This window comes from Callospermophilus lateralis, chromosome 5 (genome assembly GCF_048772815.1).
Source record: "Callospermophilus lateralis isolate mCalLat2 chromosome 5, mCalLat2.hap1, whole genome shotgun sequence".
Lineage (NCBI taxonomy): Eukaryota > Metazoa > Chordata > Mammalia > Rodentia > Sciuridae > Callospermophilus > Callospermophilus lateralis.
This window is the reverse complement of record NC_135309.1, coordinates 15,021,276-15,036,471: the sequence shown is the minus strand read 5'-3', so window position 1 is coordinate 15,036,471 and position 15,196 is coordinate 15,021,276. Positions and strand designations below refer to the sequence as shown.

Below are 15,196 nucleotides of genomic sequence, written 5' to 3'. Positions count from 1 at the left end.
AATGTACATTTTATACTTTCTACTTATTTATGAAATCTGAACTATTCCTCAGTGAAAACAGAATTTTGTTCTTTGTTCTAATTTTCTTTCATCTCCCTCAATGTGTTATCAGCACGTCTTTCCTCTCTCCTTGATAAATGGTGATGTTCCCTAAGCTGACACTTTCAGCGTTCATCCTCACCAGAAGCTGAAAACTCTCCTCCATCCAGAAGTGGAAGTGGAAGTGTGTCCCTGTGTGTTCCCTTCATAGACTGCTGAAGGACTTAGTTGTTTCCAGTCATTTGCTTGCCTCATGCTGGTTATGTCCTAAGTCCTTGTCAGTATATTTAGTGTTGGCATATAGAAAACAAAATTACACACACACCTGAGAACATGTTTTGTACCCCAACAATTGATCCCATGTAGACAGACAGTCTCCTCCTTGCTTCAAAGACTATATGATGTTTAATTTCATTCAATAACAAATAAGCCATTTTTCCCATTCCGAGTGCTTGTTACAGATGAAGTGTCTCAGTCAATGTTTGTTTCTCATGTTCCTTTTCACAATGTCCTACTTGTTTAATGTAGTGGCACACCTCAACTTTTCATTTCAAAATTGTGACAATTTAAAGGCATATACACCATTGTGTCATTTGGGAAGTCAACTATCTGTGTATTGTGCAACCATCACAAACACAGAGTAGGAAAAACCAGATTCACTGTAGTGTTTGTCCAAAAGGCCCCAAGTGATTATAACAATAATCAAATACCCAAATGTTTCCTAATCAACATCAAGTTAAAATGTGTAACTCCCAAGGTAATATCCAAAGTGAAAACTTACTGGTGACAGCCAGAAGGGGAAAAAAAAAAGTACAAGCTAAGACAGAACTCTATATTAGGACCCCTGGGGGTCCCTGGCTCTCCCACTTTCAAGGACAAGAGTCTAGAGAAGCAGGAACGTCCCTGTACCTTTTCTGAGCTATAAACCAGGAGCAAGAGCTTTCCTGAATTCTTCCCCCACCACATCTCTGGGACAACCATTTTAAACAATCCATTTTCCACCAAGGGGGCTTAAGAACACAGTCAAAGAAAACCTCATGAAACTGCTTTCAAACTAGACGAGGCTATCCTTTCTTCAGGACCTCAGGAAGCTTGTTTCCCCAGGCAGTTCAGCTGCTAAGTTCAAGTCAAGCCTGATAAACTGAGTTTGGAACTGAAGGCCTTCTGTCTGGGATAGGAGGTAGAGGTAACGATGAGGGCAGAATTGAGTTCAGTGGCACAAAAGAAGATGGGCAAGGTCACCACTTTTTTGATGGATCCATTTAGATAATTAAGATCTTAGTTCAAAATTTTTATCTGGTGCAACACAATACAATCTGTTGACTAAGATTAAGGGCAACTACCCTTTCAATGCTGTCATTCCCACTTTAGCATATGAGCACCAGAGTCCTGAAGACCCACATTCTACTGACTTCAACTCAACTGTGTGTATGTGGTAAAGGCAAACACACACTTCCGATGCAAGGAAACAGGGTCAACCAAACCCCCACCACCTGTGAACAGAAGGCTGAATAAGATGATGGAGGACACAGCTTACAGTTTGAGCTTCTCCTTTTATTCCTCATTCAGATCAAAACTTCTCTGTGCCTTAGTTTTCTCCCCTGTAAAATGGCCATATTAGTATTAATCTTCCTCAGTCAAGGGGTCCTTGTAAGAAAACGGCAAGTGAAAATTTAAAAATCAAAATATTTAACACAATGTATCATTAACAATCATGGTTCTTCTCATATATTTAATTATATTCATGAACCTTACACTGAAAATCATTATTTTACTGACTTCCGTAACTTTCCACTTGTTCAACAAATATTTATTAAGTGTCCATTATAAAGCACTCTGCTGATATATTTATATTCAAGTCCACTGCTATGTTTACTCAGTTACTAAGTATACTCAGTGTTATGCAAATATGAGTCTGGAAGGAAAATCTTTTTTTTTTAATATTTATTTTTTAGTTGTAGTTGAACACAATACCTTTATTTATTTTTATGTGGTGCTGAGGATCGAACCCAGGGCGCACACATACTAGGCGAGTGCTCTATCACTGAGCCACAACCCCAGCCCCAGAAAAATCTTAATAAGGAAAAACAGGACAAAATTTTGAAGTATATCCCTGTTACTAAAAATCTCGTAATATGACATCTGTTATAAAGTTAATGCGTATGATTTAAGGTTATATTTGCCTACATAATGAATTTCCCTCAAAACACAATACTTTAAATAATTTTTCAATGAAGGAAAATGGTTTACAATGAGAAGATAAAAAAGATGGGATAGTTCTGCCCCTTGAAGTGAAACTAGTCTCAGTAAAATACTTTAAAACGCCAGTTCAAGCAGAGAACTTAGCTCCTGATTCTTGCCCTCCTCTGAGATGCCCCAAGATATCTGCCAAGAAAACAAAAACGGGGGCTGGGGTTCTGGCTCAGTGGTAGAACACTTTCCTCTCACATGTGAGGCACTGAGTTCGATCTTCAGCACCACATAAAATAAAGTATTGTGCCCATCTACAACTAAAAAAAAATTTTTTAAAAAGCAAACAAAATTCAGAGAATTCTTAAAAAAATGTTTTCATACTCCTATTTATATGTTACACAGTATATGATATATAAGAAATCTAAATTTCTACTTCACTCAATATATGCACAGAAATAGTCCAAGGGCAACCTAACAAAATCACATGGACTAGGTGGGTGATAAATATGCATAACTTTCTATTCTTACCTGAAGAAGTACTAGGTTTGCTAAGAATGACAGAACAACACAGAATACAACCAAACACAAAATAAGAAGGAAAACCTAAACAAGCTAATTAGATCATTGCCTCCTTTCATTAAAGGTTCAAATAAAAATCTATCCCAGAGTTAATTATTTTGAGAACAGTCTCTAAAACATCATGCGCTTCTCTACAATTAAAGAACCAATTAGTACAAAATAATTTCAAAAACAAAATGAAATAAAGCCAAATAGTAAACCTTTTATACTCCAAATGATAAAACCATCACAACTGTCCATTTATTACTTCATTTTATTTATCCAGTCAGCAACTATTTATCATAGATTACTAGGAACTATGCCAGATACCAGGGATATAATAAAGAACAAATTCGATAAAGTTCCTAATCTCTCAGAGTATAGGATACTCTGGCAGAGAGGCAGGAAAGAAACAAATAATTTCTAGAAGCAATTTTTAAAAATACATTAAGGGGGCATGCTATTTTTAAGAACTACAATAAAAAGCAGCACACCTCATTTAGATCCCAAGCAAAGGGAACAGAGCAAAGTCCTTAAAATGGGAAAAATTTCTGCCTTATTCACTGGGTGAAACAACCTTCACTGAAATCCCTGTTTCATTCTCAGTCTAATCCATTCTTCACAAGCAACAGTTAGTTTTAACAAACGTGTCAGATACCAGACCTCACGTACCAGGTCCACCTCAGCGGCCCATCTGAGTCCTTCTTTACAAGCTACAGACAAACCTGTCAAACACACTTCACCCACCAGCTTTTCCAGTACTTCCTGTCTGAACTTCCAAAGGTCAAACATAAACCCATATGGCTTGATTATGTGCAAAGAGCTAAGTATTCCATACCCAAGAGTGGAAGCAGAGACGTGGAGGTAGGCGGGAGGCAGGGAGAGGAGGCATGAGAGTGCTAAGCTGCATTTCCAACTTCAAATGGGCTGAGAGTAAGGCTCACATAAATAATGAAACCACTTCCCTTACAGAGTGCATTAGGAACCCAAGCTGCTCTGAAAGAGAAAGATCATCTGGGGCTTTTTCCTCATCCTTTCAATAGCTGGCAAAGATGAACCGGGGGTGAAGGAAAGCAAACAGTCTTCCAGACTCCACAGCCACAAGCAGTAAGCAATATATCTGTCACCATTTCACTCATCTTTTTTTTTTAAATATTTATTTTTTAGTTGCAAGTGGACACAATATCTTTATTTCATTTTTATGTGGCACTAAGATTTGAACCCAGTGCCTCACGTGTGCTATGCGAGCACTCTACCACTAAGCCACAACCTCAGTTGCATCTTTAAAGTTTTTTCTTTCCTTTGTTTTAAGTAAAGCAGATAATGCTAAGTAGTTTTCTTAGCATTAAAACTAATTTGAATAGCATTTGTACCTCTAAATTGTGTAAAGTTCTTTCAGAACTTTTTATGTTTTTTGGTGGTGCTGGGGATTGAGCTCAGGGCCTTGTACATGAAAGACAACCACTCTACCAATTGAGCTATACCCCAGTCCCACGTAAACTTCTTAATATAGTACTATTCTTTATTCTGTGTAAGTCCAAATAAATAACAAAATGCGCAACAGAGTACTATCCTCAGAGCACAGACAAACTGCAAATGGGTTAGGTAGATTTTTTTCCTAGGCTTTTATCATGATTTTAAAAATTGGCTCCAAAGAAGCCAAAGGAACAAAACAAACACCTGCTTCAGAGTTTCACAAACCCGATTCAGATTACTTTGTAAAACACACTTTTATTATTTTTAAGAACATTATTAAAAAAAGTTCCACAAATGTTAAATTTCCAACATAAAGACTATCATGAGACATATTAGCTTACTTTGCTGGGTCAAAATGATTAGGAAGATACAGGAATGAAGCTTCTCTTGTCACCTCCAAGTATATAGGAGACTTTGGGAACTTTCTGCACACGTGTTACTGGCTGGGAAAACAGTTCTGCATGGTGCTGTTACAGCCACTCACAGAAAACTGCACAAGTGAGCACAATGTCTACACTCCACTAAACGCCAGAGCAAGCTCAGATGCATCTGCTCAGTACATGCTGTCCACATCAGGGAAAAGAGAACAGAAGTCATGACACTGTGTGATGTCATTTTCATGTTTTCTTTAACTTTGGAGTATATCTGACAGTATACATCTCAGTGTTGGTGATTCAAACTTAAAAAATCTCACAAAGAACTTCATGAGACTAAATAAATTCTTGTTCTGTGTGTGTGTATATGTGTGTGTGTGTGTGTGTGTGTGTGTACCAGGACTTTATAAAATGAAAATAAAAGGAAATCAAATTCTGAGACTGATATGAGATACCTCAATGCAGTAAATGTGAGATAGACCCCAAAGGAGGACTTCACAGCTAAAAAGGTTGACTCCACTGATGTCATGCAATGTGAAGCTGGGAAATCAAGTGATTTATTGAAAGTTATAGAAAAGAGAGGTAGGGTGGGTGTAACTAGTGCTCAAGGGTCCAGACTCTCAGATCTCTTCATTACACTATACAATCCTATTTAACAACGCTTCTGGTCTAGAATCAAGTAAGGAAATAACAACATTTTGCTCCAACATTATTATATAGTCAAAAATCTGCTCCACACAAATGTTAACTGGGCCTAAAAGCATTGAGAGAACTGAAGTTTCTGTCCAGTGCAGCTTAAATCTAAAGTAATGTACAAGAACAACCACGATACAAGATTGTTTTAAAAAACAGAAGCAGGAGGAGGGAGGTTTATCAAAATAGTAAAATGGAAGTTCAGAAGAAACAATTATTTCTGGGTAGAAAAATGAGAAATAGGCTCAGACTTGATCAGTAATGATTATCCCAATGTTGGCAGATGGGAGGTGGGGAGGAAGAGTAGAGATCCACTATAGCAGGAAAACAGTTAAGTAGTCACCTGTTAGAATTAAATCTACCTAATTTTCATCTTAAGGAAAAATACAGAGGCTAGAAGCACACATTAAATGAAACTAGAGGCAACACTCAGACAAATGCAGACAGGTATACTCTATAAGACCTCAAAAGGTCAATGCCATAGGATCAAAAAGGAGGGTGGTTTCTAGATTTTTAAAAGATCTGCAATGTGTAAACATTGACAAAATCTAATTTTGAAAACAAAGCTATAATAGAAACTTCTAAAAGTTTTATTGCAAACAGCAAAAATACAGCTTTAAAACACCCAATGTATACTCAGCAATATTTAACCTCAGCTCAATATATGGATATATTAAAAAAACAATCTTGATTCTTGCTGAGTTCAAGTCAAAGTAGCTGATGCAAGAATACATGCTGACTGTTCTTGGCCACAAAAGTGCACTTAAGTACATACACATTAGTAAAATCTCAACCTATGGTCCTTGAACTACCAATGAATCATGAGAAGCCTGCTGATAGCCTAGTTCTGCATGATAAACTGGGAGGGATGATGAGGGGCAGTGGGCACAATCAGATACAGGTGTCTACCAAATGAAAATAAACCATGCAGGTGGTCTGCAGTAGGGAAAAATGAGAATCACTAATTCAGTAATCCATCGTTATATCCAATTAATTAACCTGTTTTGCCCCAAAGCCACAAAAAATATAACAAATTTGGTAATAAAAGCAAAAATTTGTTATTACTAGTGATTAACACCCAATTTTTTTCATTAAGACTCATTAAATAAAGTAATACTATCTTAAATCTAAAGTAATGTACATGAACAACCATGATACAAGATTGTTTTAAAAAACAGAAGCAGGAGGAGGGAGGTTTATCAAAATAGTACAATGGAAGTTCAGAGGAAACAATTATTTCTGGGTAGAAAAATGAGAAATAGGCTCAGATTTATGCAAAAGTCTTGCATTTACAGTTAAAAACAAAATCAAGTTTAAAGTCCATCTATTAAAACCTGTCCAAAAGAAAGAGCGATGTCCTGAACTAGGACTATCAAAAGTCAGAGAAATGAAATATCCCATCATTTCCAAGAGATTAAAGCTTCTGTCAATAGTATATAATGCTAATTCCTGATTCTTAGAGATGAAAAAACAGCCTAATTTAATATCCACAGCAAAAAAAAAAAAAAAATCATCTGGACTGGGACTTCAACCTTTTTTGGGTGAACCAAAAAACCGAACAAAGGACCAACCAGTCCAAAGGAAGTTAAATGATTAGGTAGCAGATATAAAGGCCCAGTCTTTTTAATGTAAACTCCAATGAGCAATCTCTTTCCAAAAAAGATTCATCTTTCCCCATATTCAATTCTTTCTAATTATGGCTTCCAAGATATATATTTAGTTCCATTCCTGCAGACCTGCCCACCCAGAATATCACTGTGTTCCCACCTACTCCTCCTCACTGCCCATTTTCCTTTCAGTATTCTCCCCACAACTCCATGCCTAGTAAAATCAACTACCCTCTGCTTTACATCAAATAAATCCTTCCTAATTCACAGTATAAATCTCTTTCCAAAGTGATATAAAATTTTATGCATCCTCTTCATAAAACCCTAGAGTTCACCAACCAAGAAACTTTGGAGAATTTTTACTCCCACTGTTACACTAAGAATAAAGGGAGAAAAATGAAATCTTTAGACTGCATGCTAAATTTTGATTCATTATCAAAGGCACAACGGAAAGAATAAAAGCATAAAAAATTCTGATAAAACAACCTATTTAGATGATGTATAGGTTACTGAAAATACACAAGAAAGAGTTGTGCATGATATTTTTTGTAAAGAAATTCTTGTGGGGCTGGGCTTATGGCTCAGTTAGAGCACTCGCCTAGCATGCGTGAAGCACTGAGTTTGATCATCAGCACCACATAAAAATAAACGTATTGTGTCCACCTACAATTAAAAAATAAATATTTTTTTAAAAGAAGTCTTGTAAACAATATGTTTATTCTGAATCACACCAACCTCTGAAGGGCTATTTGTATTGGTATGTTTTAGGGTCTACCTTGTTTTAGGATATAATTAACAAACTTGGGCTAGAATTTCTGTAAACATAACCAGAATGAAATACTACTGAACCAAATTATTTCCAGAAGTAAGAATCATCTGATCAAAACAATCAAATTTACCAGTTTCATAAGCAGACACACCTGTTCTCCAATAAGGCAACAAAATTTAGTACAACAGGTACCTAGTACATGTCAGGTCCTGGTTAAGGTGATTTCTCTCATTTCTCCGGCTTATGTGAAGGTTGATGACTGAGTTCTTGTATTTTCTGCCTCGTGCACTTGCTTACAGCATCATTCACTTTAACATCACCAGTCAGCCTCCCTTAGCCAATTCCAAGACCCACACTGGTGATCCTTAACTGGTAAGGAGAGTTCCACTGCTGAACTTCTGGACCATGATATGGCTCTACTTAAACATTTTTCTGCCATTTATACTTTAACATACAGAATGCTGAACCAGGAGTTCCCCCAAGATTTCTCTTTCTGTCAAGTCACCAATATTCCTGGTCACCTGGGTTCACAAACATGGTATTATTTTCTTTCTTTTATATCCCTATATTCAATAAATCACCAAATCACACCATTTTCCCTGTGGGTTCCTCATTCTACTCTCTTCCCATTTCAAGCAATCCTAGGCCAGTACTTCTCAAACTATTTTTTTTTGGGGGGGGGGAATAACAGGGATTAAACTCGAGGGGTTCTTACCCACTGGGCCACATTCCCACCTCTTTTAATTTTTTATTTTGAAACAGGGTCTCAAGTAAGTTGCTTAGGACCTCGTTAAATTGCTGAGGCTGGCTTTGAACTTGTGATCTTCCTGCCTCAGCTTCCGGAGTCACTGGGATTATAGGTGTGCACCACCACTACCAGCTAGTACCTCTCAACCTTTATTGTGCATAGGAACCACTTGAGTATCTTGTTAAAATGCAGATTCTTACTCAGTAGATCAGGATGGAGCATGAGGTTGCACATTTCTAACATGCTCCCAGATGACAGACAACAAGCCACTAAAGCAGCAAAGTGCGAGAAGGTAAATCCTTTGAGGGAATAGACATACCCGGCTCCCACCACCATAATCCAAGAAATTAGAATAGAGGTTCAATTAATACTCAGTGAGTGAATATAAGGCAGTAAGCACACACTGCCAGAGACAGCTCTCCTCCCCGGGAGTCCTGTCCAGTTTCCCCACGTTTCCTGCTACACACACCACTCTAACTAACACAGCCACCTAACTATCTCTACCCAAAGCATGTGTTACCTACAACCACTTTCAAGCCTCAGTTCATAACTATTCTTCCATCTGGTACTCTCTGTACCAGTCTGTGAAGAGCTTATCTTTAAAACAAGCTTATCTTGACCACTTTATACAGCTTCCTCGCCAATCCCACATGGCCAAGATCACTTTGTTTTCTTTATTTCCTTAGCACCTGCAGGTTACCCTGTGGTGTCATCTGTTCATATGGTGCTTTAGTTCCCTCATGTGTACACCCTATGCTTTCTTAAAAAAAGGATTTTGAATACCGAAGAGAATGGATTATGATTCCTCTTTTTGGATCAGTACAACATAGCATTCCGTGGGTAACTCAATGCTTGACGACTATAAAATAATTCCTCAGAAAACACAGCCAACATATCTATAGATTAAAAAATTGAAGTGTGGGCTGTGGTTGTGGCTCAGTGGTAGAGCGCTTGCCTAGCATGTGTGAGGCACTGGGTTCCATTCTCAGGACTACATATAAGCAAATAAATAAAGGCCCATCAATAACTAATAAAAATATATTTTTTAAAAATCTGAAGTGTTTATGCATTTTCTTTGTTAACTTTACAAAACCATTTTATTGTTAGTTAACCTTTCCATAGATGAGGCAGAAGAAATAAACTTAAAAATTTTCTGTTCATAGCTTAGAAAGCAAAAGTTACTTGTTAACTGTGTAAATTACTGGTTATAGATCTATTTATTCTCTATCCATCAATGAAGGGTTAAAATAAACATATAATATAATGTATATATAAAACAAACTAAAAGCATAAGCAACAAAAGATGACAACCTGACTCTAGTAAAATTACAAATTTTGTGTACAAAAGACACCATTCAAGAGGGTAGAAAGACAATCCACAAAATGGGAGAAAATATTTGCAAATCATGTATCTGATAATAATAAAGAATTCCTACAACTAAACAAAAGTCCAAACACCCCATTAAAAATGGGCAAAGAACCTGAATAGACATTTTTCCAAAGAAGATACATACATGGCTACCAAAGACATGAAAAGATGCCTAATGCTAGTACTTATTAGAGAAATGCAAATCTGGGCTGGGGTTATGGCTCAGCAGTAGAGTGACTGCCTAGTATGTGCGAGGCCCTGGGGTTCAATCCTCCGCAACCACATGAAAATAAATAAGTAAAATAAAGGTACTTTGTCCAACTACAACTAAAAAAATAAATTAAAAAGAAAAAGAAAAAAAGAAATGCAAATCAAACCAAAACAACACTGCTTCACAAACACAAGAGTAGCTATGATTTTAAAAAATGGAAAATAACAAATATTGGTGAAGATGTGGAGAAATTAGAACCATTACTGTGGAAAACAGTTTGGCAGGCCCTCATAAGATAAACACAGAACTACTATATGACCCAACAATTTCACTACTAAGTATACAGCCAAAAGAACAAAACAGAGACTCTGAGTCTCTGTTATGAGACACCAAAGTTCATATCTGCATTATTCATATCAAAATGCAGAAACAAATCAACTCACACCAACAGATGAATGAGTAACAAAATGTGGCACAGACATACAATGGAATATTATTCAATCATAAAAAGGATTAAGCCAGGTGCAGCAGCATACATCTGTAATCCTAGCAACTACAGAGACCTAGCCAGGAGGATCCAAATTCCAGGTCAGCCTCAGCAACATAGTAGGACCCTATCTCAAAATAAAAAAAGGACTGGGGTGCAGCTCAGGTAAAGCTGGGTTCAACTCCTAGTACTGCAAAAAGATAACACACAAATGAATAACCATAAAATTAAAGGATACAAGCTACCACAGGATGAACTGGGAGAGCTCCATCATGATAAAGTTGAAACAAACCATAAACAAAAGGACAAATACTATGAGATTCCAATTACTATAAAACATCTAGAATTGGAAAATCCATAGTGTCAAAAGTAGAAAGGAGAGGGAACAGAGAGAGATTTTTTATTGGATTCAATCTGTTTGGAGTGATAAAAATTTTTGGAAATGGATAGTATAATGATTATATAATACTAGAAAATAGTGCCACTGAATTGTATACTTAAAATGGTTAAAATGACAAATTTTATGTATGTTTTACCATAATACAATAAAAGGACAAAAGGAAGGATAGGAGTAAGGAAGGAAATAACACTCCTTATTACAGCCCTGGATTTAAGTTCTGACTGCCGTGTAGAAGCTATGTGTGTTGAGCAATTTACTGTATTTCTCTGGGCTTCAATCCCTCATCTATAAAACAGATAATACCTCATAGTTGTTGGGAACTCAATAAGAGAACTTAATCCCTTATCACAAGACCTGTTATATAATAAATACCAGATAAATGGTAGATGTTATTATTCAAAAACCATCGTTACTCATCAAGTAGGTGTCTGCAAGGCTTTTATAAATGGATATTTAAAAGAACTTCATGATGTTCCCAAGACATCCTGGAAAAAAGACTAAAATGATGAGTGTCCAGCATTAAGTTATCCTCCTGGAAACCTGGACACTTGTGACCACCAGGGCCAGCTCTCGTGGGATGTCACTGAAACATACAGAATGACACTTGGAGATCTTAACTTACACAGCACCACTTTCACAAAAGATGTAAACTAAGAAAATAAGCTTGTTGGCTGTCTTCAACTAATTTTATTGGTTTTTTCCTTGCACACTTATTTAAAAAAATCATAAGTGACTTAATTCCTTAGCAAAATGCCAAGGGCAAAGCCTTGCTTAGAGGTTCTAGGTGAAAACCGCAACACTGCAATGTCATCAAAATAAAGCAGAGACCCATACAGCATAAGTTATCTAAAAATGTCAAAACAATGGGAAATTCTAGAAACATGAAAATTGGAGAGCCCTGTTAAATAATCTTGCATAACTTCTATGACATACCTATCTTAATTAAAATTAGATATTTTAAAACAACCAGTCTAAGTAACTAATTGCAAATTCAAATTCTAGGCAAAGTATGCTAGAAAAAGATACTAAGAGTGATTCCAAATAGATAACACAAATCTTAAGCCATTTCCATATTCTAAGATCTCTTGCAAAAAGTTCCAAAATTTCCTCTGAGAAGTAATTCGCCTAATAAGGAGGTTTTTACTTATATACAAAATTAATGTGCACATGTAAGAGACTTGGATCCAAAGGAAAAGAACAAGTACCTCAAATGGCCAGAAAGATAAAATTTTAAGTTTTTTTTGTTATTGTTTATTTTTTAATATTTATTTTTTAGGTGTAGATGGATACAACACAATGCATTTATTTTTATGTGGTGCTGAGGATCGAACCCGGGTCCCACCGGTGCTAGGCAAGAGCTCTACCGCTGAGCCACAATCCCAGCCCTTTTAAGCTATTTTTTAAATAAGATTGGCTGTATTTGAAGATGCTCAAGGCATCCTAAAATGGTGATATTTGTACAACATTGAGAATGTAATTAAACCTGTCATGAAGAGCATCTGAAGACTATATTACACTCCATATTAATAATCATATTTTTCACAACCTAACATATCCAGATTAAAACTATTAACCACCATTGCATGTTTGAAAAGCTAAGATTTGGGAGTGATACTGACCACATTATATTGTTATAATGTGTGTGTGTGTATGTCTGTGTGTGTACAAATATGTAACAAAAATTGCCATCAATATGTTCAACTGTAATGTATCCCTAAAAAATATGGGAAAAAAAGCCCTAAGATCTGTGCCAACACCCTTATGAAAAAGTTTTTCCCTTCCCAACAACAACAAACCTACTTAAAAAGAAGAACTCTTTAACAAGTTAACCTGAAACTCACACCTGAACTAATTTCATTAAACCACAAGCAGCTCTCAACTATCATAACAAATAATGAACAATAAAAGCCTCCACAATTAAATTCCAGAAAGAATACTTTTACCCAGCTAGACACTTCAGCAATCCTACCACAGTTACAAAGGACCATGCCTTTTCACCAGAAGAAAATAAAAAAGCTTGGTGATAGGTATTCATTTTCCTAAACTTTTCTTTGGAAGGCATAAAGCACAGTCTGTGGTCCAGAGAACCTAGTCCTCAAAGAAATTGATACTACAGCTTTCCAACAGGATACTACTGGTAATAAATTACCCAAAGCTAGGATGTCATGCTTTTAAAAGCCCATACTAAAATGCCCAGCTGGTCATTAAGTCACACCACCATAAGGCTTAAATAAATTAGCCCAAGTTTATTACAAAGAAAAGTATTTATTATAATTTTAACGTATGTAAAAACTTAAAAACACTATAAGAAGTCTTCCGTGTCATTAATAATTGCCTCATTTAGATGAAGAATCATTCTGACCACCAATTTGACCTTAAATCAAGGCTGTTTTAAATCATGCCCTTTTTATCTGCCTGCTTTGTTGTACTGAGGATTTCAATGTGCCACCAAGTCATTATGAAGTGACACTAAGTGCACTACAAAGGAGCATTTCAGACTAGTTTTTCAAGGCCACCTTTACTACTGAGCTCTCAAATCATTTGCCCAGGATTTAGTCATACAGGATACCCGCAGATTTTCATGGAGTGACATGGCTAAACATTATATAATCCGGGAAATCCATCGGCCAAAAGTTAGGGACCTATGGTTCGAGGACATAGCTTAAGCGGCAGGGCAAGCGACGTGTCTAAATGTTAGTATGTGAAGAAAAAGTTGTAAGCCCTCTCATTCTCAAGCAATTCGGTGTAGGAGCTGACAAACATGCACCCACTTGGAAGCACCTAATATCAGGTCCAAAACAGACCCACACTGTCCTCGCCGCTGTTCCTAGAAGCGCGTTTCTCGGCTGACATTTTAACCTCCGCACGTTCGGGGCCACTTCGGGGGAAGGTGCACCACTATTCTGCGGTTCCGCGGCTGCCGACGACCAGTCCCCACACCGCTCCACGGGCTGCTAACTAAGGGGAGGGGGGCCTTCGTGCTGGGAACTTTTCAAGTGCCGGTCCCGGGCCGGCGCTGCTCCCTCCCCGCAGCCGGGCGGGACCTGGCGGCCACCGCGGCCGGCACCCGCACGCGGCGGCCAAGAGCCACGTCTGGCCGGGCGGACGCTTCCCTCCCTCCTAACGCAGAGTGCGCCCGGCGGGCCCTGGAAACTCCAGGTTTAAATGGCCCGAGGCGACCGGCGGGCAGCTGTCATCGGACACTCGGGAAAGCCGAGCCGGCCACTCCGCGCCCCGCGCCCCCGCGCCGCCATCCCGCCCCCAGCCCCGCGCCCGGGCGCCCGCCCGCCAGCCCCGGTCTCCCCCGCGCGGCGGGCAAGGCGGCCGGAAGCGGGGCGCGGGATGACGCGGAGCGGGATGACAAAGGGGCGCGGGCGGGCGCGCGGCCGCGGGGGTCGGGACAGGTGGCCGGGCCCGGCCGGGAACAATGGGGGGCCGCGGCCGCCCCCTGGCGCTCACCTACCTCCGGTGCCCTCCGAGTTCTCGTTGAGGCTGCCCGAGGAGTCGTGCTGGGCGCCCACACACCCGCCCATGGGGGCCCTGGCCTCGTCCGCCACCTCCGCGCTCGTCCGGCCCGCCGCCGCCTCGGCCTCCTCGGGCGCCGCCGCCGAGCTCCGGACAGGCGCGCCGCCCGCTCGCCGCTGGCCCAGCCCCCGCCCCCTCGCCGCCCCACCCACCGCCTTGGCTCGGCCCCTTCCTCCGCGCCCGCCGACTCAGCCCCCGGGCCGCCAGCCCAGCAGGCCCGGCCCGCGCGCTGCGCTCGCCTCCGCCTCGGCCCCGCCGGGCCGGGCTTGGCCCATGCCGGGCGGGCCGCAGCGCCCGCCTCGCTCCTCCCTCACAGCCCCGCACTGCCGCGTCCGGGCAAGCCCCGCGCCGCCGCCGCCCGTCCACCAGGCCCCATCGGCCCCCGCCCGCGGCGCCGCCCTCCGCACCCGCGCGGCCTGGGCTCGGCCCGGCCCGCCCGGAACCGCCGGGAGGGCGGGGCCGCGGGACGCCGCGCTCTGATTGGCTGCGGCCGGCGCGAGCAGCGGGGGCGGGGCGCGAGCGGAGTCGAGGGGTCTGCGGAGGGGCAGGAGGGGGCCACGCGGGGAAGAAAGGAAGGGAACCGCCTGGAGCGGGAAGAGCGGGCGGGAGGGGGCGAGGCGAGTTTGGGGCCCGCCCGGGCCGGGCCGTCTGTTCTTTCTGGCGGAGGCGGGTGGGGAGGGGACTTGGAGAAGTAGTGAAGGCAGACGCGCAGGCAGGCTGGGGCCCGGGTATTCGGGGAGGGGGTGC

The 15,196-nt window shown here is 40.5% G+C and overlaps 1 protein-coding gene across 1 annotated transcript in view; it reads right to left on the bottom strand.

Annotated features, from left to right (window-relative positions):
• Positions 1-14,561, bottom strand: part of Ubtd2 (ubiquitin domain containing 2) — a 66,357-nt gene extending 51,796 nt beyond the window's left edge. The window contains exon 1 of the mRNA XM_076855672.1: positions 14,388-14,561. Coding sequence (XP_076711787.1) covers positions 14,388-14,457 — 70 coding nt within the window. The 5' untranslated portion in view covers positions 14,458-14,561. The remainder of the gene's footprint in view (positions 1-14,387) is intronic.
• Positions 14,562-15,196: the final 635 nt, after the last annotated feature.